The 23,954-nt window shown below is 45.8% G+C and overlaps 1 protein-coding gene across 1 annotated transcript in view; it reads right to left on the bottom strand.

The window, feature by feature from the left end:
- Window positions 1–22,805, bottom strand: part of Abr (ABR activator of RhoGEF and GTPase) — a 199,350-nt gene extending 176,545 nt beyond the window's left edge. The window contains exons 1-2 of the mRNA XM_051179961.1: window positions 22,486–22,805; window positions 21,712–22,389 (exon numbers count right to left, since the gene is read on the bottom strand). Coding sequence (XP_051035918.1) covers window positions 21,712–22,389; window positions 22,486–22,753 — 946 coding nt within the window. The 5' untranslated portion in view covers window positions 22,754–22,805. The remainder of the gene's footprint in view (window positions 1–21,711; window positions 22,390–22,485) is intronic.
- Between the last annotated feature and the right edge of the window lie 1,149 nt (window positions 22,806–23,954).

The following is a 23,954-nucleotide window of genomic DNA, read 5'->3' as shown; positions in this document are numbered from 1 at the left end:
CAGACTGGGCTGACTTCAAACTCACAGAGGTCTTCCTGCTTCTGCCTCCTGAGTGGTGGGATTAATGTATGCAACACCACACAAGTCTTTACCCACAGAACTTTCTGGAACTATTTGGGAGATACGGAGTACTTCACAGTCTGTAGACAGCTATGTGGAAGACACCATCCTAATGGCATCATCAATGACATCAGTAGTGGTGCAATAAGATGCCTAGTTACTTAAGAAGTAGCAAGAGAAAAGAATTTCAGTAAAAGATCATCTGACCCCCCAAAATTATATATGTGTGTGATATATATATGGGGGGGGGGGTGAACAGAGACATGGACAGACTGAGACTCTACATTTTTCATTTTAGAGTGTTCAGGCACAAGAAATCTGTCCATTCATTAATTTTTTGAGACAGACCTTACTGTGTAGCTCAGGCTAGCTTCAAAACTCTAATCCTAGGCCTGGAGAGATGACTCCAAGGTTAAAAGCACAGGCTGCTCCTATAGAGGACTTGAGTTTATTTCCCAACACCCAACTGCTGGTGGCTCACAACTGTAACTCCAGTTCCAATGGAGGGAGGATCCAATGCCCTATTCTGGTCTCTTCAGGCACCAGGCATGCAGTAAACAGAAATACACACAGACCAAAAAAAAACAATCCAAATAAAAACAAAAACAAAAAACAAACAAAAAAACAAAGAAAGCCACTGCAAATCTCAGTCTTCCAAGTACTAAAGTTATAGATGTATATCATCATCATGCCTGGCTAGGAAGCTGCTTTAAAAAAAAATCACATTACTTACTCCTTTGGGGAGGGGGTTCATGCAAAGATCAAGGGACAACTTACCAGGAGTCAGATCTCTCCTTCCGCCATGAGGGTCTTGGGAATTGAACTCAAGTCGGAAGGCTTAGCAGCAAGTGCCTTTACCCAGTGAGCTATCTCACCAGCCTCTGAAGCTCCTGTCTTATTCTTACAGATGATTCAACACGCAGTCAATTTTTTAAAATATATTCACTTTCTTATGTGTATGTGCACATGTGTGTGTGTGAGAGAGACAGACAGAGAGACAGACAATTCAGGGGCCAGAAGACAGCACTGAGCACCCTGCTGTTATTCTCTGCCTATGGCTTTGAGGCAAAGTCTCTCTCTGAAATTAGGGCTTGTGCTTGTCTTGATTAGGCTGAAAGCCAGAAAGCCCCAATGGTCCTCCTGTCTCCACAGTTACTTAGAGCTGGGGTTACAGGTGTGTGCCAGACACCCAGCTTGCTACCTGGGTGCCGGGATCAGAAGACTGGTCCTCATGATCGCACAGGAAGCACTCTTAACATGTGAGCCACCTTCTCCAGCTTCTAGTCAGTTCTTTATCTAGACTATTTCAGAAGAAGAGGAACAATAATGGTCTAGTAATATCCTCAATCTTTCTTTTGGGTTAATCAGCAAATACCTATCAGGTAGATAGGTGGCAAACGTTGCTCCAGCAGCTAGTGGGAAAACAGAGGAGACTGACAGGTGTTCACTGATGACTCACTGTATGTCAGGTCAGTGGGAAGTTCACCAAGGGTTCTCTAGCTCAGCTTCACTGCACTCTAGGAGACAGACGCTCCTAATACATTCGCTACACAGATAAAACCAGGCACGAAGAGGCAGAACCACTTCTTAGATCTTCATAACTGATGATGTGGATGTAACTCGGTCGGCAGACTACACACCCACCACACAGGAAGCCCTGGGCTCAATCCCAGCACAATGTAAGCCAGGCATGGTGGCACACACTGGTATCCCAGTTCTCGAGGAGCAGAGTTAGGAGACTCACTACAAATTTAAGGGCAGCCTAAGCTACACAGTGAGCCCCCATTTCAGAACAAACCTACAATAAGCAAGTAAATACAGTCTCCTAATAAGTGGCAGAATAGTTGTAAAGGTATGCAGTCTGGCTCCAGGGCCTGCAACCTTTATCACCAGGAGTCCAAAATCTGCTTTTAGCAAATAAAGGCAGAATGAAACAGGTGTTAAATCAAGATATAAATATAGGTAACTGGAATAGAGGTTTGATTAATGAGTTTTGTTTCTGTAACAGGGTTTCTCTGTGTACCCCTGGTTGTCCTGGAACTCACTCTATAGACCAAGCTGTCCTTGAACTCAGAGATCTGCCTGCCTCTACCTTGAGTGCCACAACTGCCTGGTTTGAGATGTTTTTAAAAACCCACAACAGAGCATAAAATTCTCCTTGACTGGAACTACAAATAATGAGACCATCCTATTTAAGCAGAGCACAGGGTTTCCTCCAGCAAGTTTCAGCCCAGAGAGGAAGAAAGCCCATCATTTCTACAGTTCATTTTCTAAAACTTCTTGATTTCATAACGTACCAGGGTAGGAGTCAGGCCAGTGTGTGAATGAAAGAGACATGAAACTGCATATTTTATTTTTTTCCCATAAACTGTGCCCCAAGCTAATTCCCCTTGATGATGATTTAGGGGGGCAGAGAAAGCTGTCAGTCAGTCTGGTACCCAAACAGCAAACCAAGGGTCAAGGACACCTTCAGCACAAAAGGATGCGTAGTCACTGCCATTTTAGTGACTACACATATTAATTTAAATTGGGTTTGCAGAGGTTGAAGGTAATTCTTTGCCCTCTCTGCTTCTCAGAGGCTACTTCGAGCTGTCTTGCCCATATGACAGGCAGTGGTGAGACACTCCGTGTGCCTACCAATCTCCCAATGATCTCCTAGTGGAGCGAGGATCTTCAACTTCAAGTAAAGATTAATTTTGGGTTTAGGAATGTCAATATATGCTTGTAATTCCAGTACTTGGAAAGTGAAGGCAGGAGGGTCAGCCCTGGCTATATAGTAGTACATGAAACCCTACCTCAAAAATAGGTAGATAAAAAATTTGGAAGCTTTCAGCAATCTTTAGAATCTATGATACTAGTATATTTTATTTGCTATTCACTCCCTCCTTCTCTCTCTCTCTCTCCCCCTCTCTCTCTGCTCCTCCTCCCTTCCTCTCTCTTCCCCCTTCCCCCTCCTTCCTTCTTTTCTTCCTTCCTCTTCCTCCCTTCCTTTCATGAATAATTTCCATCCACCCAGATGACTTAAGCAAAACATTTAATTACTCCTTAACAAGTCTAAATCACCTACCTTAACAAAGCCAAATGCTAAAAATATCCATAAAGCAACAGTAATTTTAAAATAGAAAAGGGATTTAAGATGAGTGTAAAGAGCGTGTATGTGTGTGTGTGTGTGTGAGAGAGAGAGAGAGAGAGAGAGACAGAGAGAGACAGAGAGAGAGAGAGACAGAGAGACTTAATGGTAGAATGTCAGCTGAACATTCCTTGAAGTCCCAAGTTTAATTTCCAGAAGGAAGTATTTAGGACTAGATCTGTTCTGGATATGGTGGACATACTCAGGTGACAAGTTCAAGGCTGGCGTTGACTAAATATTAAGACCCTGTCTCAAGGACAAAATTAACAGAGCTCAGGTCTGTAATTCCAACACTTGGGAGACAGGAGAGATCGGAGAGGTACACGGTGGGTTTATGGTCAAGTTAGGCTACACACTATTCTCAAAACAAAATAATAGCAAATTAAAAAATTAGAAGACTTGGGAATAAAAATTGTGGCTGTAAATGTTTCTACCCCAATTTAGCACAAGTATATATGTAGAGTTGTATTTGTCCTCACATAAAAAGTGAAATATTGCCTGACTCAAACTCATGCCCAGTTCTCTCCGCAGTTGGGTAGAGCTGAGTTTGCCATTGTCCTCTGAAAGCTGAGAACTTCAAGGCCTGCAGGAGGGCATATCTACAGAGTTCAGAAGGCTGGTGCACCACTGCTTCTGTCAACTTGATAAAAATCTAGATTCATCTAAGAAGGGGGAACCTCAACTGAGTAATCCCTTCCATCAAGTTAGCCTGTAGACAAATCTATATGGTATTTTCTTGATTAGTGATTGATGTGGGAGGGAGGGCCCAGCTCCCTGTGGGTGGTATCACCCCTGAGTAGTTGGTCCTAGACTTATAAGAAAGCAAGCTGAGCAAGCTGTGAACAACCCAATAACCATTGTTCTCCCATGGCCTTTGTCCTGACTTCAAGTTCTTGCCTTGAGTTCCTGCCCTGATTTCCCTCAATCATGGAGTACAACATGGAAGTGTAATATTTTTCCTCACCAAGTTGTTTTGGTCATGGTCTTTATCACAGCAATAGAATATTCACACATATAAGGTTCAGCCCCAGAACACTGAGGAGGTCTGGCTACCTGGGATGGTGCTACTTTAACATAATTATTACATTCCAGTAATATAATTGTTACATTCCAAGGCCCAAGATACAGTCTAGGGGATGGAGAAAAGCTTATTAGCAATCTCAGAGGTGCACTAGGAGAGAAAGGCATTTTTGTCGTTTGTGAAAAAGAAACCCTTAACACAAGGAATGCCTATGGTGACTAGACAGCTGTGTAACACTGGTAGATACAGATATCCAAGTAGCACTTTGTATATGCCAGGATGAACACACATTAATCCATTTCCTTTTCACATATTTGTAAAGTAAACTATTATAAACACATTTTTTTAGGGAAGGAAAGTGTGGCTGCTGGAGTTATGTAATTTGGTTATGATCATGCAGCTAAACTAAGCAGAGGCAGGACATGAGCCAGGAAGCCTCCCCACACTTGAGTTTTGCTTGATCCACTGCCTTCCACCCCTCAGTGCTTGTAGATAAAGGGCAACTGGCAAAATCCCATCTAGTCTACCTGAGGCATGAACTACCAATCTCCCCATCTGTCAAGAAAAGATACAAGTACATATGTTCACAGAAAAATCTTCAAATTAAAGACAATTCCATTTTATTTTAACCCTCTGCAATTCAAACAAAGCAGGTCATCAGTTTGTTCCAAGCTTGGATCATGGTCACAGTTGCCTCCTGTCTAACCAAAGGTCCCTGGTGGGGATTGTGGGTCTAGACCAGAGAGAGTTCCCTCAGTGAACAACAGCTCCTTCAAGCCACTGATATGAATAATTAATTTGTTTTAGCATTGCTGCCCACAAAGATTACCAACAAGACCAACATTCAGAAGCAACTCGATGTCCTTCTAAGACAAAGAAGACAGGCCTAGGAGATCCTATGGGACCTTGAGGAGCCCCATCATAAAATCTGGTGGGGCTATCTGTGTTCAAAGGGAATGGTGGGTGCCTGATCTGGTCTAGTTGCCTCGGTGGGGCCTAAGAGTGTCTGCAAGACTCATTAGAGCTGTGACATGCTGTGGCTCTCACTGCTGTCAGTGGGAGCAGGCTCCAGATTCCTCAAGATGCTTTAAAATAAGACAAAAAGGCACGATTATGCAGCCAAGCAAAGACAAGGCAGCTGCATACAAAGCAGAGCTTTCTCCATAGCAGGATCACAGCCCAGCCAGGCCTTGCGGAGGTCTTCTTGATGGGCTGCTGCCGAGAGGCATCTGTAATTGGATGCTTCATTGCTCCAGCTCTTAGATTACTCAAAGTGCAGGATTTCCAGAAGCCTCCGGTTTCAATTAAGAATACGACCAGGCAACATGATGAACATAATACTATTTTTCACCCTTACAGTTTATTTTGGCAATGCTCATGGCCACACTAGTAATGTCACTGACAAGGTTAACTAGCCTACAATGAGTGGCTACTATGTACCAGGTGCTGTCCAAATTGCTTTATGAATACATACTGATTTGTATAATCTTCACCCAACTTAATTAGACATTGATTTTGTGTTAGTATGCCCCCATGGTCTACAGATACTGACACTAAGACACAAAAAGGTCAAGGAACTTATTCAAAACCACGTAACAATTATGTGAAAGAGCTAGGACTTGCATCTAAGTAACACAGCCCCAGATCCTGATTATCACACTAATGACTATTCACATTTACACAGCTCTGACTGTAAGTCACACCCTGTGCCACCTGCTGTTTGTATATTATTTCTTTAAACTCCCCCCCCCCCCCGGTGTGTGTGTGTGTGTGTGTGTGTGTGTGTGTGTGTGTGTGTGTATAAGAGACAGGGTTTCTCTGTGTAGCTCTTGACTGTCCTGAAACTCCCTCTGTAGGCAGGACTGGAATTTACAGAGATGGGCTTGCCTCTGCCTCCCAAATACCGGGATTAAAGGTGGGTGCCACTACCACCTAGCCAGAGCCCACCTCAAAAGGTTCCACAGCATTCCCCAATAGTGCCACCAGCTTGGAAAGAAAAGTTCAAAACATGAACTTGTGGGGGTATTTCAGGTCTAACCCATAATTCAAGTTCCTTGGATTTAAAGCCAGGTTCAACCTTACAAGGTTCAGAGTCCCAGATCGTTTAACTTATTGGATTTCATAAAATTTATGATTGGAAAAATCACCTAGTCCAGTCATATTGTTTCAGACCTACAATCTGAATAATTTAATAGTTAGTGGTGAGGGCTGGAGATACAGCTCAGTTGGTAGAGCATTTCCTCGTATGAATGAAGCCCTGGGCTGGTGGCACATGGACTCTCGAAGTATAAGGAGAAGGATCAGAAGTTCAAGGCCATTCTTGGCTACCCAACAAGTTTAAAGCCAACTAAGCTACACGAGGAACTACTATTACCTCTCACACCAACAAAACAAATATAACTCTGGGTAGATGGTCAAGTCACCTGACTCCTCTCCAATTGGCAAGGCCACTACTAGCACCATCTCAAAGAACTACAGATCAGACAGCATAATAGATATGTAATAGTTACTATAAGTGAGAAACAAACAAAATAAATAAACAAATAACAAAAGAAAGTATATGTGTATAATATATACTTTGAGTGATATTGTAGTGAATGGCCCCTAACATAGGATTAACAGCTTCATTCTTTGGTTTATAAGTCTGTTCTTTATGATTATAAATAATGATATAAGCAGTGGTTGTGCACACCTTTAATCCCAGCACTTAGGAGGCAGAGGCAAGCAGATCTCTATGAGTTCAAGGCCAGCCTGGTTCACAGAAGAAGTTCTAGGATCCTTTTCACTGCTAGTGACTTGGTGATTTTGTACTTGGAGCCATGGGCCTTGACATAATGGCTTGTCAGATTCCTTTAAACAACACCAAAACTCAGATCAGGGCTGGACGGATGACTCAGAAGGTAAGAGCACTGGCTGCTCTTCCAGGGAACCAAGATTCAATTCCCAGCACCAACATGACAGCTCAAAACCATCTCCAGTTCCAGTTTTTAAAAACTCCATGGCATACACGGATATGGAGCACAGATACATATGAAGGCAAAACAACCATATACATAAAAATAAAATTTATTGCTGGGTGGTGGTGGCACATGCCTCTAATTCTAGTGCTTGGGAGATAGAGGCACGTGGATCTCTGAGTTCAAGGCCAGCCTTGTCTACAGAAGGAGTTCCAGGACAGCCAAGGCTACACAGAGAAACTGTCTCAAAGAAACAAAAACAAAAACCCCCCAAAAATATACATATAAAATAATAAAATGAAATGTTACATTACATTATACATGTACACACATACAGCTATCAGAATATTCTCTTGACTCTTATAATTGCTCTAGTAAATTACTGAATGAGGCTGCAGCAATTTAGACTGGCACAGTAGCAATGGCCTTGAGTCTCAGCACTTAGGATGCTCAGGATGTCTTGAGCCCAGGAATTTGAGAATCTCTTCATAACAAAGTGACAACACAGTGAAACCTTGTTTCAAAAGAGAAGAAAGAGAATGAGAATGGGTTAGCAAGAGGTGGAAAGGCTGATGGGAAAGAGAAAAACAATCCAGCCATGTACCTCTACACTGTTTTTCACACTTGTGAGGCTCACCTCTTACATATAGCCAGGGATCCCATCACATTACAGGCTCCTGTAATCACAGTGCTTGAGGTCAGGCAGGAGAACCAGAAGTTTAAGGAAACCTCCAGATGCAAATGTATTCTGATCATCAAGTTAACATTCCTGCAGCTTTATTAAAGGCAGGAACAGTTATATAAATTAGGAACTTGGGGGCTAAAGCCTGGAAAGGGTAAAATAAGAAAAATCCACCACAAACCAGGCATGGTAGTGCACACCTTTAATTGTAGCATCAAGGAGGCAGAGGCAAGTAGATCTGTGCGTTCAAGAACAGGTTGAACTACAAAGCATGTTCCAGCCCAGCCCAGGCTATACAGTGCGACCTTGTCAAAAGAAAGAATAAATTAAAGGAGCAGAAGGGAGGAGGTACAGACGGAGGAGGAAGGGAGGGAGGGAAGAAGGCAGGAAGGAAGGGATAAGCAGAAGGAGTGAGAGAGGGAGGGAGGGAGGGAACAGAAAAATCCATCACAGCTCTCAAGTAGTGCAAAAAAGGAAGAGAAGATGTAGATGAAGGAAAAGGTAACAGTAATAAAGAGAGGGAAGCCAGGTGATTTCACATTGCTGTGATCCCAGAGCCTAGCTGTATAGTTTGGGCTAGCCAGAGCTGCAACAGCAGGAGGAAGAGGAGGAGGAAAAAATGAGGACGAGAAAAAAATTAAAACATCTTTTAATTCTTAGAGATCAATAGCATGTTTAGATATTTCAAGTCCCACAAAATCCTCACTTGAAGGGCTGGAGAATTAGCTCAATGACTAATAGTACTAGCTGCTATTCCAGAAAACTGGGGTTCAAGTCCCAGCACCCATATGGCAGCTCACAACCATCTGCAACTCCAGTCTCAGGGGATCCAACACCTCCTGATCCTTTCCAAATAGCCACCAACTGGAGACCAAGTGTTCAAATGCCTGAGACATATATGAGACAACTCCTTCAAATCACGACACTGTCCATAACATATAACAATAAAAATAAATAAACAGGGTCTAGGTAGATGGCCTAGCATTTAAGAGCACTGGCTACTTTCTTACAGAGGATCAGGGTTTAATTTCCAGCACCCAAATGGCAGCTCACAGCTATCTGTAACTACAGGGAATCCAACAACACCTTTAGGCCTCCTTGAGTGCCAGGCGCTTACCAGACTTAGAAGCAGACAACATACCTATACACATGAAATAAATTAATTAAACTTTCACTTGAAAATACACAATCTGCTGGGTGCAGTAGTTCATGCCTGCCATCTCAGCCACATGGATGCAGAAGCAGGAGAATCTTGAGTTCAAGCCTAACCTGACTACATAGTGAGACCCTACTTCAAAAATATATATGTCTGCCAAAATAACGCAATCATTTTTCTACTTGTTCAACAAAAACATTATGTCAGCATTGTTTAAGAGGCGGGAATGAATACCTCTTAAAAGAACTGGCCTGCATGGGGAGGGTGACAAACCACTTTAAAACAGTTATATGGCTGCCCTAACATACCAGTGTGCAAAGTTCAGGAAAGGATGGTAGAGCCAATACTGGGCTGTTTTCCAAAAGCCACTCACAGTTCCTTTTCCTCTGACATCCTTCATGGTAAGGGAGAAGAGCTAAAATTCTTGATCAGCCTCCCTTGCAGCTAAAGATGGCCATGTAACCTAGCCTGACCCAAAAGTGTGACAGTAAGATTTGTTAGGTAAGACTTCCATGAACACTATCACTATTTTTTTTTTATTTTATTTTATTTATTTATTTATTTATTTATTTATTTATTTATTTATTTTTGAGACAGAATCTTGCTCTGTAGCCCAGGCAGGCCTAGCAGGTCTAGAACTCACTAAGACCAATTCTGCCTGCTAGGATTATGGGCACAGACCACCATACTTGGCTCCATTCTTACAGGGACAACCAGTAAGGACAAACAGTTTGAGTCTTTTGCTCCCTTTTCCTCCCTACATCTCAAACACACACAAGGTAACATAGCATATACAATTCCAGACTGTATGTCACAAGCAAGTGGACAAACATCTCTCCACTGACAATGGGAGGATCTTAAACAAAAGGCCCTGTGGAGCCTCTGTAACCCACAAGTTACATCCTTGCAATGGGAGGAAAACAAATCCCTAACCCATTAAGCCACTGTGTGAACCAAGTGGCTGCTGGTAACAAATCCCAGCTAACAGTGGCTTAAAATAGTGCCAAATTACTGTCTTAGAGTTCTGCATCTTGGAACCCTGAGGAGATTCTTACTCTGTAGCCCAGGCTAGCCTAGCATTTACTGGATAACATCAAGGTGCTGGCAGGGACAAGTTCCTTCTAGAGAGTGAGCAATCATCATTTCCTTACATTCTGTGGCTTTTAGAGGCCACCGACATTTCTTAGCTACTGTTGCCTCTTTCTTAATAATCAAAATCAGCAGCAAGGAGTTGCATCACCCTGACCTTTTCAACCCCCTTACCCCAAGATTAGTTTAAGATCTTTATGACTGGGGCTGGAGAGATGGCTCAACAGTTAAGGTTCAGTAGCCTCTTACAGAGGACCTGGTTTCAGTTCCCAGCACCCCACAATGGCTCTGAACCTTCTGTAACTCCAAGGGATCCAACTTCCTCTTTCAGCCTCCACAAGCACTACACATCTGTACATAAGTATGTGTATCACATCTGTGTATGTGTACTGACAAAGCACTCATATACATAAAAATCCTCCTCATCCAGATCCTCCAGGATCTATCTCTCTCCCTCGTTCCCTCCCTCCCTCCCTCCCTCCCTCCCTCTTTCTCCAAAGTTCCTACTTTACTCTCATATGCAAAGTCTGTTATATAAAGGGTCCAGGAATTAGGATGTACACCTCTTCGGGGACCACTATTTTGCTTGTCCTGACCATCATGGAAATGTGGGACAGCACAGAGTAAGCACTGCAGATGGGAGTTCTCAGTTATTTGAAGCCAAATACATTTTATTGTTTTATTTTATGTGTATGGGTGCATGTATGTCTCCTGTGCATCACACACATGTCTGGTACCTGTGAAGGCCAGAAAAGGAAACTGGATCCCTTGGAAGTGGAGTTACAGACAACTGTGAGCCACCATGCAAGTGATGGGACTTGAACCCAGGACCTCTGCCAGAGCAGCTGGTGCTCTTACCTGCTGAATCATCTCTCCAGCCCCTGAAATTCACTCTTAACTGACAGCCACGTCCCAGGTCTACACTGGGGAGACAAAGAAGACTTCACAGAGCAGGGAGCAGGGAGCCTCCTCACTTAGGCTTGAAGGATGGATAAAATCTATCCGAAGGACAATGTGGAGAGCATTCAAGACAAAGGCAGAGAGAGAAGGGTGTGTTCAGTGTCAGGAAGCTACACAAAGTTCAATGTTGCCGGGGCTTAAACTGTGTAAGTTTGGAAGGAAGGGGTTTCCCAGACAGCCCTGTGAAAAGTCTCAGATCTTACTCTGTGTATGGAGAGCCACTGCAAGCTGTGGATAAAGGCACAAACTTTGACTTGGGCACATAGAACAACCGTTTATCTTTAATGTGAATGTAACTTGAGACTGGAAAGGAAAGGGTAGAGGCCGACCAATTGTCCTTGAGGTAATTTGGGTGGGGATGATGGACCTCTAGCTACTCATAAACATTTATTGAACACCTCCCAAGTGGGCAGGCACTATGATATTCCTGAAGCTACAAAACAGAAAGCACAGGTCAGAACAAAGTTCCCTGTCAGCCTGACACCCACAATCCAAGGCACAAATGATATGCAGGGGAGGGGCCTCATGTTTGAGACACTACACCTGTCCCCAGACCTGAAACACAGACAGGGAGAGAATGGGAACCCAAAGAATTAAGGCAGTCCCACCCAACAGAAAGGAGACCCAGGGTCTGCAGTAATGGGTGACTGACAGGTCAACAGCCTCCCCCTTTAAAAACATTTATTTTTATTTTCAATTATGTGTATTTGGGCAAAGGAGTATGTACACATGCGAGACCAAAAGAGGGCTTCAGATCCCCTGGAAATTGGGTTTCAAGTGGTTGTAAGCCACCTAACGTAGGTGATGAGAATCAAACTCGTGTCCTCTGAAAAAATAGCAGACACTCTTAAGCTCTTAACTGCTGTTGATCCATCCTTCCAGGCCCCCAACAGACCTTTTATGTAAAAATCACCCAAAAAAGATCAAAAAGTTCTGATGCCTCCCCACATATCAAGGTTTTTATTATATTTTTTCTTAAGACAGAACCTTGTGACCCAGCATGGCCTCAAACATTCTATGTAGGCAAGGATGACCTTGAAAGTCTGGTCTGCCAGACCCCGCCTCCTTGGTGCTGGGATCACAGGCTATGCACCATGACACTCCATTTAATGCAATAAAGAGGCCAATTAAATAATATATGGATTCTCAAATAAAAAAATAATGGCAGCACTGAGGAATTTGGGGCTGACTAGTTAACCCAGTTTCCTCATTTGTGGGATGCGAAGAGTAGTGCAACCTTCTCTTTTTCTGTTTTTCGCCATCCTCTTGCATGCTGGGCAAGTACTCTGCCCACCGCACTATATACCTTCAGCCTTCTTTTTCTATCGAGACTGAATCTCATTAAATTATTCAGGCTGACCTTGAGCTTCTGACCCTCCCACCTCAGTTCCCTGTGTATCTGGGATTTCAGGCCTGTGCAGAAGTGTGCCCTTTAGATTGTTCTGAATATTAACCATGACAATAAGAAACACACTTCACACAGTGAAGCAGTAGGTGCTAAATATATTTTAGTTCCTTCTCTCCTAGGTGCCAATAAACCTTACAGTTATCTTTTGCTCAGCAATCACAAGATGTGCCTCAAGCTCCAGGCAACCTTCCTCCAAACAGTCTAGTCTCAGGCAGGTGATAGCAAGAATCAAATAGGAAGACAGGATGGAAACGAAGCAGACACTGCTGATTTTCTCTGCAGCTACACCGTGAAGACTTGGCAAGGGAGATTCACCTGGCAGATGAAAAACAGTGCTGAGGGAAGCAGGTGGGCATAGAGACTCATAATTCTTGTTTGGTATGCAAATAGAGTTCAGTGTCCAAAATAGACAACTGGGCTGCAGCACAACAGCTCCGATGTTTTGAGAAGGTTCATGGTCCACCCTCAAAACCAGAAGGGACCCAAAACACTAGACTTTTCTAGCACAGAACTAAGGCAGGGAGGTTTTTGTTGTTTTGTTTTGTTTTACCCTGAGAGTCTCACTTGTGACCAATCAGGTGCTTTTCTAGTGCCTGCCATATACTCACTCTTGGGAAAGATACTGCAGAAAGAAACAGACCCTGGTTCTTGTCCTGAAGGAATTGCCAACCCCTTGGCTTGAGAGCGATGCTTCAGAATATAACAGGCAACGTGCCTTGTGGAGAGAAGAGGCTCTTTTGTCATTTGTCCACTGGGTCAATGAATTAATAGATGGCGTAATAATGAAACAATTGTGCAGTGTGGGCTCACTCTAAGAACCACAGACGGGATGGAGTAGTTGGAAAGGCTTGTGCCAGAGGCTGCTAGCTGCCTACTCACTATCTATTCTTCCATTTTTCCTTGTAACAGAGACCCCATTTGATTTGAGAAGGCTGTACGCCCATATAAAGTACTCTATTTCCCAGGCTCCCTGGTAGCTAGAGGTGGCTGATGTAATTTAAAACAGAAACTGTCAAGAGAGGTTTCTAGGAAAGTGCCTCAAATAGTAGATCCAACAGCTGCCACTCACTCTGCATCCTGCTCTGAAAATTTTTTGCCTGAAGCATAAATGTGATGGGTGGATCTCCAGTAGCCATTTCAGACCATGATATAAAAAGATAAAAAAAAAAAGTCTGAGTCCCTGAAGACACCATATTGCCTCTAGATTATTTACCTCTGGAGTTCTTTCACATGAGAGGTAAATAAAACTCTCATCTTAAGTACCATTCTAAAACTTTATCATATCTAGCAAACCTATATCTTAATCATTACAGGTTATATGAAGAGGCAGGCCCCAAAGGACAGATCTGGGGATTAGTGGGCATGCATCTCAAATGCCAGGAAGAACACAAGGAAAAGCATCTGCAGCAAGAAAGTTAGCAGGAGCACATAGGAAAGAGCAGGAGCCAAAGAATCCTCAGCTGGTGGCTTCACAAATGCTTAGGAAAAGAGAAGGACCAGAGACCACAAACAACCAAGAAAGCTGGTCTCCTTTGAAGTAACAATACAACTATGGACTGAGTAAAAACAGAGAAGGGAAAACTTACAAGCAAAACCAGAGATGGGAAAGCATCTTTATGTGAAGAGATGCAAATATGGGGGTGTAGCTCAGTGACAGAGCATTTGTCCAGCATGCACCAGGCCCTGGCTTCCATGTCCAACATGGAAGAAAGAAAAGGAGATGGGGGCGGCGAGACAGGGAGGGAAGGATGAAGAGAGGGAGAGAAAGAAGAAAAGAAAAGCTGTAAACAGGAGCCCAGCTCAGCCACCTGAAAATCTCTGGATTACATAACCATGTAAGAGTTGCTCATCACCATGTGTGCAGTGCTCTGCTGTATGATTTCCACACATGATCTCATTAAGGCTTTGTAACAAGTCTAGGATATATGCCTACTATTGCTACCCCTGTTTCACAAAGAGCCTAAAGCTTTGAGAAACTCAGAAAATTGTTCCGGGAAAGTATCTACCCTGAAGCCCTGTCTGCTGTCCATCCAGACACACTCTCTTTTTCCAGACAAGGGAAGTGGAGTTTGTTAGGTTGTTTTTTTGTTAAGATTTTAAGTGGTGTGTGTGTGTGTGTGTGTGTGTGTGTGTGTGTTGCTAAGAGAAAGTGGGGCCTGAAGAGAAGGCAATTAAGCAGTTAAGAGCACTTACTGCTCTTACACAGGACCTGGATTCGGTTCCCAGCTTCCACATGACAGTTCACAACAGTCCTTAACAACAGTGCCAGGGAATCCTATGCCCTTCTCTGGCTCCAGAAGCACCTGGCTTGCACATGGTGTACACATGCACATACACACTAAACAATCATGCTATGTGACAGAAGGGTCTACAGGCAAATACAAAATACTAGTCATCAGAAGAAAATCAAACCAGAGGAATCTCAGTTTCAAGGCTATTTGCATTTCCTACCTGTATAGAAGGGCTTGTCAGTAGGACCCACCTATTAATGATGAGGGTAAGATGGTGGAGGTGAGTGGTGGAGAGGGGGAGCTGTGGAGAGCCAGTGACTCAATGTCAACTTTGATCACCAACAAACCATGACAATGCAGTTTGGTTTTGGAGGCAGGGTTCATGACACAGCACAGGCTCGACTGGAATGCCTAATCCTCTCACTGAGCCTCGCAATTGCTAGGATTACAGGCATGCACCACCACACTTGGCATGAGATGGTTTTTTAATAGCTCTCCACAACAGGAACTAAAACAGAATTATTTTATTGCAGCTACTGCTAAAAATTCAATTTGAATTAAGTTATTCAGACACATCCCTGAATGAAAGGAATTCTCGGAGCAACAATCTTATTAGTCATTGCCAGAAAGTCGAGGGAGGGGGGCAGAAAAGGGGAGAGACGGACACCATCAGATTACAAATGAGCGAGGTAACATGAGCATCCAGCAGGAAATGCATGAAGATTATAAATAAAAGGTCTCCACCAGAGGCCAACAGACCCCAAAATCCAGGCCTCCAGGTATAGAAACCAGACCCTGAGCCAGGCAGTTATGGTACACACTTTTAATCCCAGAACTCAAGAAGCAAAGGCTTCTTGAGTTTAAGGCCAGCCTGATCTACAAAGCAAGTTCCGGACAGGCTCCAAAGCTACACAGTGAAACCCTGTCTCGAAAAATAAAGAAAAAAGGAAGGAAGGAAGGAAGGAAGGAAGGAAGGAAGGAAGGAAGGAAGGAAGGAAGAAAACTAAAGAAGAAACCAGGCCTGGAACAGCTGGCCCAGCATTGCATTACAGGTAGAATGCTATGTGCCAGCTTCATAGATAGATCCATGTCCCAGTGTCAAATCCACAAGTTCTCTACACAGCTCTGACTGGCTCCTTTCAAGCCTTGGCTGGCCACCTATAAGGTGCTGAGGCTGAGGTGGCCTGCTGCTCTGTCCCCTGGCCTCCCACACACAGACTACAGCTTTAGTGCCCTCTGATAAGAGACCTGGAAAATGCCATGGACACAACAGGACAGCCCAGATCTGACACGTAAGCCCTCCTCAGGATCCTGTACATGACTGTAAGTTGCTTTTAGGGTCGAGGGTTCTCATCTGTCTGAGACAGACAGGAACACAGTTCAACTCAGGGTTTTCTTCTGGTTTAGACTCTTTTTAAATGTACTGCACTTAGTTTGTTACTGTTGGGGGCAGAATGCCTGTGGAAGTGAGAGGACAACTCTGTGGGGTTGGTTTTCTCCTTCTACCTTTTCTGGGTTCCAGGATCAAATGCTGTTCTTCAAGCTTCCATAGTCAGCTGCAAGCACTTTACCCACCAAGCTCTCTCTCCAGCTCACTTTGTTTTTGTTTTATTTTAAAACTATCTTTTCTCATTTTATATACCAATCCCAGTTCCCACTCCCTCCCCTCCTCATGCTCTCCCTACCTTCCCCCAACCCCCACCCATCCACTCCTCACAGAGGGTAAGGCTTCCCATGGAGAGTCAATGAAACCTGGCACATCTCTCTGAGGCAGGACCAAGGCCCTCCCTGCTATATCCTTCCAAAGAGAGTGGGCTCCAAAGAGCCAGTTCAAGCACTAGAGATAAATCCTGGTCCCATCGCCAGTGGCCCTACATTTCTTATTTAGATTCTTTCTTTTTATGAAACATGCTGACCTTAGTGTTCCCAAACTCATGACCTTCCAGCTTTAGTCTCCCAAGTGTTGGGATTACAGGCATGTGCCCCAGTGTCTGGTTCCTTACTCATGAGGTAACAGTAGTCACTCATTAGAAAGTTGTTTCTTTATGTAAAAAAAAAAAAAAAAAAAAAAAAAAAAAATCAAGGTTTCTACCCAGCAAAAAGACAGTAAAAATGACGAGGATGGGCCACCAACCTGAGTAGTCCTGAACACAGCTTGCATGACCTTGATAAATGCTTGCTGAGGGGGACACATGGACTGGTGGATGGATGCATGGCCAATGCCAACAAAAGTACAGAAATAGAGAGTACGTGGGGGCTGGACTATAGCTGTGGTAGAGGGTTTATTCAGTATGTACAAGGTCCTTGGTTCAATCCCCCATCTCAGCAGCAAGAGCAGGGCATGTGGATAGAACTTGTCTCTACTGAGCAAAATTAATGCAAGAAGGAAATGCCACCTATTTACAATATTAATGATACTTACGTTGGCATTTGAACTAAAGCCAGAGTATTAGATGATTGATTTCTTATAGTCAAAAGGATGCTGGACATGGAAAAGCCACCTCTGAGCTTTTGGGGGGGACAGCCCTTGGGTCCACGAGGAGTGAAGATACACGGGGAAAACCATGGCTGCAGAGGGACTCTTGTGAACCTCCTTTTGAAATATTCGACGATATGTGCCCAGGACTGGCTGGCCACTGAGGGGAAGTTTATAATCTAGCATGTCATGTGCTACCTTATGAGGCCCAGTTCACAGGAGCCCCATAGGTAGTGGCAGCCTTGAGTGGTGACCCCAGCTCCCGATGATCTGGAGTCTGGTAGGGACTTCACCGACAATGAAGGCTATAATGACACACAGACATGTATGGACTTCATGGTCATAACAAGTCAAGAGTGCTATTAACCCATCTAAATAGCTTCCTAGTTTCCCAAATTCAATCTGCACAACTATCCTGGGGGGTATATACTAAAATCTGTAGCAAGAAGTTTAGCATTTGTTTGAAAGCATGGATTTGGAAATAAGACTGCCTTGGTTCAAATCCTATGTACTCCTTTTTGTAAACTGGGTGGCTGGTTGGTGGAGGGTACTTTAAGCTTTCTATGCCTCAAAACTCTCATATATAAAGTGGAAACAATAGTAGTTTCTGTGTCTTGAGGCTGTGTGTCACAAACTAATTACTAGCAATAAAGTGCTCAGAACAAAGGCTAACAAAAGTAAGCCATTGCTGCCTGTGAAACACAGGCTGAGACCTGGAAAGGCCAGTGATTTGCCCAGGGCCTCACATCTATTAAGAGAGGAGCTAGGTAGACTCAGGCCTAACTTCACAGTACGTATGACCCAACACATCAGATTCTACTCTGCCCACCCCCATTCATACCTCTGCTCTATCCCAACCCCCCAATACTAACCATGTTATCATGAGCTAGATTTTCCTCAAACTAATCAAGGCAATAAAGATGATCAAGGAAAGATGCCTAAAGTGAACTGGCATGCCTATTAATTAAACTCTGAGTTTGTTCTCACATGTAAAGAGAAACCCCAAAGGTATACAGGTTTATGGATCTGCTCTTTACTTAGTAGAAAATGGAAGAGAGCCCCCTTAGGTAGGTGTGTGTGTGTGTGTGTGTGTGTGTGTGTGTGTGTGTGTGTGTATACATACAGACATATATGCTACCTCAGGGCTCTCTCCTTAAGACCCTATGGCTAAGATAAAGTCTGCAATATTATCCAATAGAATCTGACCTACAGTTAAGTCCTCTGGATACAGATTCGGGGTGTGGCCACTGGTAGAAAGGGAGAAATAACACAAAGGTGGAATCCAAAGAGTCTCAGAACACCAGGTTAATGCCCTGCCCTGGCTTCTGGAAAGTGCCACAGTGGTGCTAAGGAATCACAGATAGCCTATAACAACCAAGCCATCTGTGATCCAGAATATTCTGGAAGTGAAAAGTTTTGTATCAGTAGCTGGTTCATAGACTCATGTGCTTACTACGTCCCAGACCTGTTCAAAGCCGTTTAGAGGATGCAGCCCACTTCCTCCTCATAGCAACAGCATGAGGAGGTCCCATTTTACTGATGGAGAAAGAAAGCCACAGAAAAGTGAAATGACTTCTCCCACTGTCACACAAGCACCGTGATTCAGAGACCATGACTTTTTACCGTTTTCTAGATCAGGTTTGACTTTGTAGCCTAGGCTGGCCAGGGACTCTCTCCATTCTCCTGCCTTCTAGAGTGCTGGGATTACAAGCAAGTGCCATCACTCCTGGCATACAAATTACCCGAACATTTATGTCATTGAAACATTTTAAAACAGCAACACTGACCATGTGCAATGCTCCCTCATGTTTCCTTCTTTCCTTCCTTCCTTCCTTCCTTTCTTCCTTCCTTCCTTCCTTCCTTCCTTCCTTCCTGCTTGCTTTTGGTGCTAGGGCTGAACCTAGGGCCCTGAGTATGCTAAGCATGTGTTCTATCCATGAATCCACTCCTTTTTTATTCTGTTTCACTCTGAGGGCTAGGCTTGGTGGCACAAACCTTTAATCCCAGAGCTTAGGCAGCAAAGGCAGGCAGATCACTGAGATATAGCCTGGTCTATATAATGAGTTCCAGACCAGCCAGAGCTTCACAGTGATACCCTGACTCTAAAACAAATAACAACAACAACAACAACAAATCCAAATAAACATATCTCTCTGGACCAGTGAGTGAGATGTCTCAGCAGATATGGGCTTTTGTCACTAAGTCTGAGGACCTGAGTTCTATCCTTAGGACCCACATGATGAAAGGAGAGCGTAGACTCACAAAAGTCATCCTCTAACCTTCACACACTCACTGTGGCAATGCAACCCCCCAACACACAAAATAAATATATGTAAAAACATACCACTCAACAAACACTTCTGGAAACTGAGTATATGTTAGACACGTTTGCATATACTTAAATTTCCTATGCTCCTACAGTTCCCATTTCACCAGGGATTGAGCTTGAGTGCAGGAAGAGATTATTAGATCCATATACAAAACAGCAGTGTCAAGCTGGGCATTGGTGGCTCATGCCTTTCGTCTCAGCACTCGAGAGGCAGAAGGATCTCTGTGAGTTCCAGGCCAGCCTGGTCTACAGAGCTAGTTCCAGAACATGCTCCAAAGCAACACAGAGAAACCCTGTCTCAAAAAACAAACAAACAAACAAACAAAAAAAAACAAAACAAAAAACCCCCAAAACAGCAGTGTCTAAAAAGCTAATTTAACGAGAACTATAGGGCAAGCAAGGAGGACCTCACAATATTTCCGCTGCCTGTGAACTGTTCTGTAGTGGGGGGGAAATCCTGCTATTGCTTGCTGGAGTGTGCTGTGACTGTGTACATGTGTGACTGTGCATGGTGTACACATGCTTGCATATGTATGTCTTCCCTGTGACATCCAGAGAGAAGGCAGTACGTCCACCTGCAGTTGTGCAAGGGGCAGAGGGGATTTCGTATACAAGTGTGCCTTGCAGAGAGTCTACAGGATTTGGCCTTGGCACACCTAGCCAGAGCCACTGGTGCTAACTAGACCATGTGCTCTGGCTGGAGTCTTCAGTCCAAAAAGAGAATCATTTAATCCCTCATCTACGCTGAGGAGCACCTGTGGTAGCTAGCCCAAAGCCTGTGCTCGTTTCTAATTTGCTGGTTTCTAAGATGCTAAAGAACAGACTGCTTGAAGAATTACCAATCACTCCTGGGGAAAATCCATCGTACTGAGCACACCTGACAGAATGATTGATATGGGTCTTGGGAGCCATGGGACAGTCGCCAACTATAAAGCAGCTGAGGAGACTTTAGCCTCTGAGGAGGGCATTTGAAACTTGGCACCAGAGAAAACTCTTCAACTCCTGCTTTAAATGAAAGGGGAACATAAAAAATGATTACTATCATGGGTGGCAGAAACATTACCTATGGGAAAATAAGCCAATATCTGCTAATGAATAAGTGTAATTGATCAAAACAGATGACTTGATGGATCCTCCAAATGTGCTTTTAGCTGACTGGACAATTTTTCATTCAAATGGAAACTCACCCAGATAAGACCTAATAATGGAGATTTTGGAACAATCCCAGAATCACTGATAAGTCTCCCCGACAGATACACTACCCCATTCACGGAGCAAGAAGGCATCATAAGTTCCTTGCTGCAACTCAATCAAACCAGACACCAATGTATGCTTTCTGCATGCCTGAGGAGACCCAGTCTTGAGATTCAGTCATACCATAGTCTCCCACCCCACAGCCCCGTTAACTATTTCTCCTTACCTATTTCTACTCCCTGACCTACGAAGAGCTGAGCAGCCTTTGAAATTCAATGCAGCTGCTCATTAATTTAGACATGATTTGAGCACTGTTATGACCACAAGTAGATAAAAAAAAAAACAAACCAAAAAAAAAAAAAAAAAAAAAAAAAAAACCAGCTAAGACCAGAAGACCCTGATCTCAAGAAAGAGGGCAGGTAGGAGAGGAAGCAAAGGCCAGTGGACTCAAGCAAAGGTCTCAGACCACCTTCTTGAACACATCTGAGATTCAGTTTCCTTCTTTATCAGCTGAAGGCACTGGATCAAAGAGGCTCTCTAGGAATCAGGCCGGCTCGAAACTGGGATTCCAAGCCTTTCCCTCTTCTCGGGCTCCTGGGAAGCCCGCAGACCCAGAGCAGCCTTCTCGAAGAGAAGAATGGTAGGTCTGAAGGCACCTCTGGAGTGAACTAGGCCCCCAGCATGAGATGCAGGCAGGCTGGAGGAAATACAAGATGACTTCAGGACATTTAGGGAAAGATAAAGAATCTCGGGGAAATGGGGGGCTTCTGGAGTTTCTGCAGAGAGTGCCATGGGTGGGGGTAGGGAAGGGGAGGGGGCGGTGCAAAGGACTCTAGAGGACCTGTGAGGAGTGAGGGCTGAAGACCAAGGTAAAATGTCCTACCAAGGTCTGGTCAAGTGCATCATCCCATTAACCCCTGCACAGCCATTACCCCCTGCAAGCCATCATGCTTATTTTCATAAACTCACCCGAACCCCACTTCGCACTTTCTTGTACCTAGAGAGGGGGTGCGCCTACCTGCGGAGAAGCCGTCTTCGTGGTCTGAGCTGTTGCGGCTGCAGTCACTGCCTCTCTCGGGCGAACCGTGACTGGGCGAGTCTCGGTCCGGTACGCGCAGGAACCTCTTGCGCCCCCACTGGGCGAGGTGCTCCCGCGCCCCGCGCCTGGGGGGCTCATCCTCCGCCTCCAGCTGCTCCAGATCTCGACTCCGCCGGTGGTGCCGCCAACCTCCGGGAATCAGGTGCATCCAACGGTGGGGGCTGCACGGCCGCGTCGGCTTCTCAACCTCCTCGCGGGTCCCAAACCGGCAAGGGGCCACAAGTAGGTGGCCGAGGACGAATTTCTCATTCAAATCCACCATCTCGAAGTCGTGGTCACTGCAGTCGCCTCCATCATCGCCACCTGAAGCGTCCGGTTCGCCCTCCTCCGAGCCCCGCCCCGCCTCGGTCCGGGAGGACCGCTCATCTCCGGGTGCGGAGAACCCCATGCCACCGTGGCCTGGGGACGCACAGTTCTCTCCGAGCCTGAAGAGCAGGCGAGGCTGCACCAGCTGCTGGTGGATGGCGGCAGTCAGGCTGCGCACGGCGCCCCCTCCCTCCCCCGCCCGGGGCCAGGCAGGAAGGTCCAGGCACACGTAAGGGGATGGCTCGGCCGGTGTCGCCACCTCCGGACCGGGGCGCGTGGGGTCTGGGGAATCTGGGTCGCGGACCGCTGCACGCTGCTCATCGCATGGTGGCGGCACGTTCAAGGACCCGGCTGGCTCCTGCTCCTGCACAGAGACTCCCCCGATACCGCTGTCGTCCCCGCCGCCGCTGTCTCCGGCGTCCCCGCCCTCCGGTCGGCTGCCGGGTAGGTCCATCTTCTCTCCAGCCAGGGTCGCCTGCAGGTAGCAGACTTTGAACTTCTCCTCGGCCAACACCTGTTGCAGCCGCTTCAGGTTGAGTTTGCAACGCTCGAGCTCGTGCTCCATGTCCGACACCGACTCCAGCCTCATGACTGGAGCCTCCTCCCCGGGGAACTCGGCCTGCCAGTGGCGTTCAAACTCCTGCGGGTCCCACATACCGGCCGCGCCGTCGGGCCTCCCGGCCCGGTTCCTGTGCGCCTCGGCAGGCTGAGAGGGTCTCTCGGAATCGCGCGCTGGCACAGTTGCCTGCCCCTTGCTTCAGTGCCTGGAGGAGAAAAAGAAATAAAGTTTTTCTCCTTCCGCCCTCGTGCCTTTTTTTTTTCCCCTCTTCTTCTTCTGGGTTTCGCCTCCCTGACGTAAGCAGACACCCGGCCGCGGGGGTGGGGGCCTGGGGCCGCAAGAGCTGTCCGAAGCTACACGGCTCTGCCGGGTGGGCTCAGGCGCGCAGGAGAGCCGCGGTGGAGGCGGAGCCACGGCGCAGGGCCGGAGCCTGCGGGCGCGCCTCGGAGCCTCGCGGGAAGCCGGGCGAGGGCTACTGCAGAGCGGACCGGCCCACCTCAGAGGCGCAGGCGCTGCCCGCTGCTCGGCCAGCTCGCACCCACCGCGAGAGGCGTGCTGCGCAGCTCCAGCCGCAGCGCGCGGTCCGCGCCCCCTCCCTGCACCCAAGCGCGCAGCCGGTGGGGGGAGGCGGGGAGAGAGAGAACGCGCGGAGCTCCATGGGTCCCAACCAAGCGCCCCCTCCACACACACACACCTCTGCCCTGCTCTCTGCTAGCTCTCCAAGACCCTGCCTTAGATCAGGGAGCTACCTGGGACTAAGGAGAGAAAGAGGCGGGAAAGACGATGTGGCAAATTCCTTTGGGTTGCCCAGAGCCTTGATTAATTTGTTCAAGATCATACAGCAGCTCAGCCCAAAATTGGGGATAGCACTTTGGGGTTTGGATCCCTTTAAATGCTCCCTAGAGATTTTCCAGAGAGGAAATTGTGATGGTCCTGTGACCTCAAAGCCAAGGACATTCCTGAGTGATATGAGGCAAACCATGGTTGTGGAGGCCTAGGTCTAGTAGATGGCCCTCCACTCCACCTTCTCCTTGTGGCCTCAGACAGTGCCCTTAAAGGTGGGGAGCAGAAATAGGAGCAGGGACAAGGCACAAGTGGGGCCTTGTAGGGACAAGCTGCACCCTCTGGTGAGGTTGACAGCCTGCAGAGAGGCCCTGATACATTGTCTCATGCTTACTGTGGAGCGGAGACCTTATCAGTGATTCATGGTTCCTTCATTTCAAGGATGAGGAAATTGATACTGTGCAGGAGCAAAGTGACCCCAGAGCTGGAAAGTCGTCCTTTCATCCCTCACTTT

Source organism: Phodopus roborovskii, unplaced genomic scaffold (genome assembly GCF_943737965.1).
Source record: "Phodopus roborovskii unplaced genomic scaffold, PHOROB, whole genome shotgun sequence".
Taxonomy (NCBI): domain Eukaryota; kingdom Metazoa; phylum Chordata; class Mammalia; order Rodentia; family Cricetidae; genus Phodopus; species Phodopus roborovskii.
Note: the sequence above shows the minus strand (reverse complement) of the source record. Positions and strands in the feature narration are given on the sequence as shown.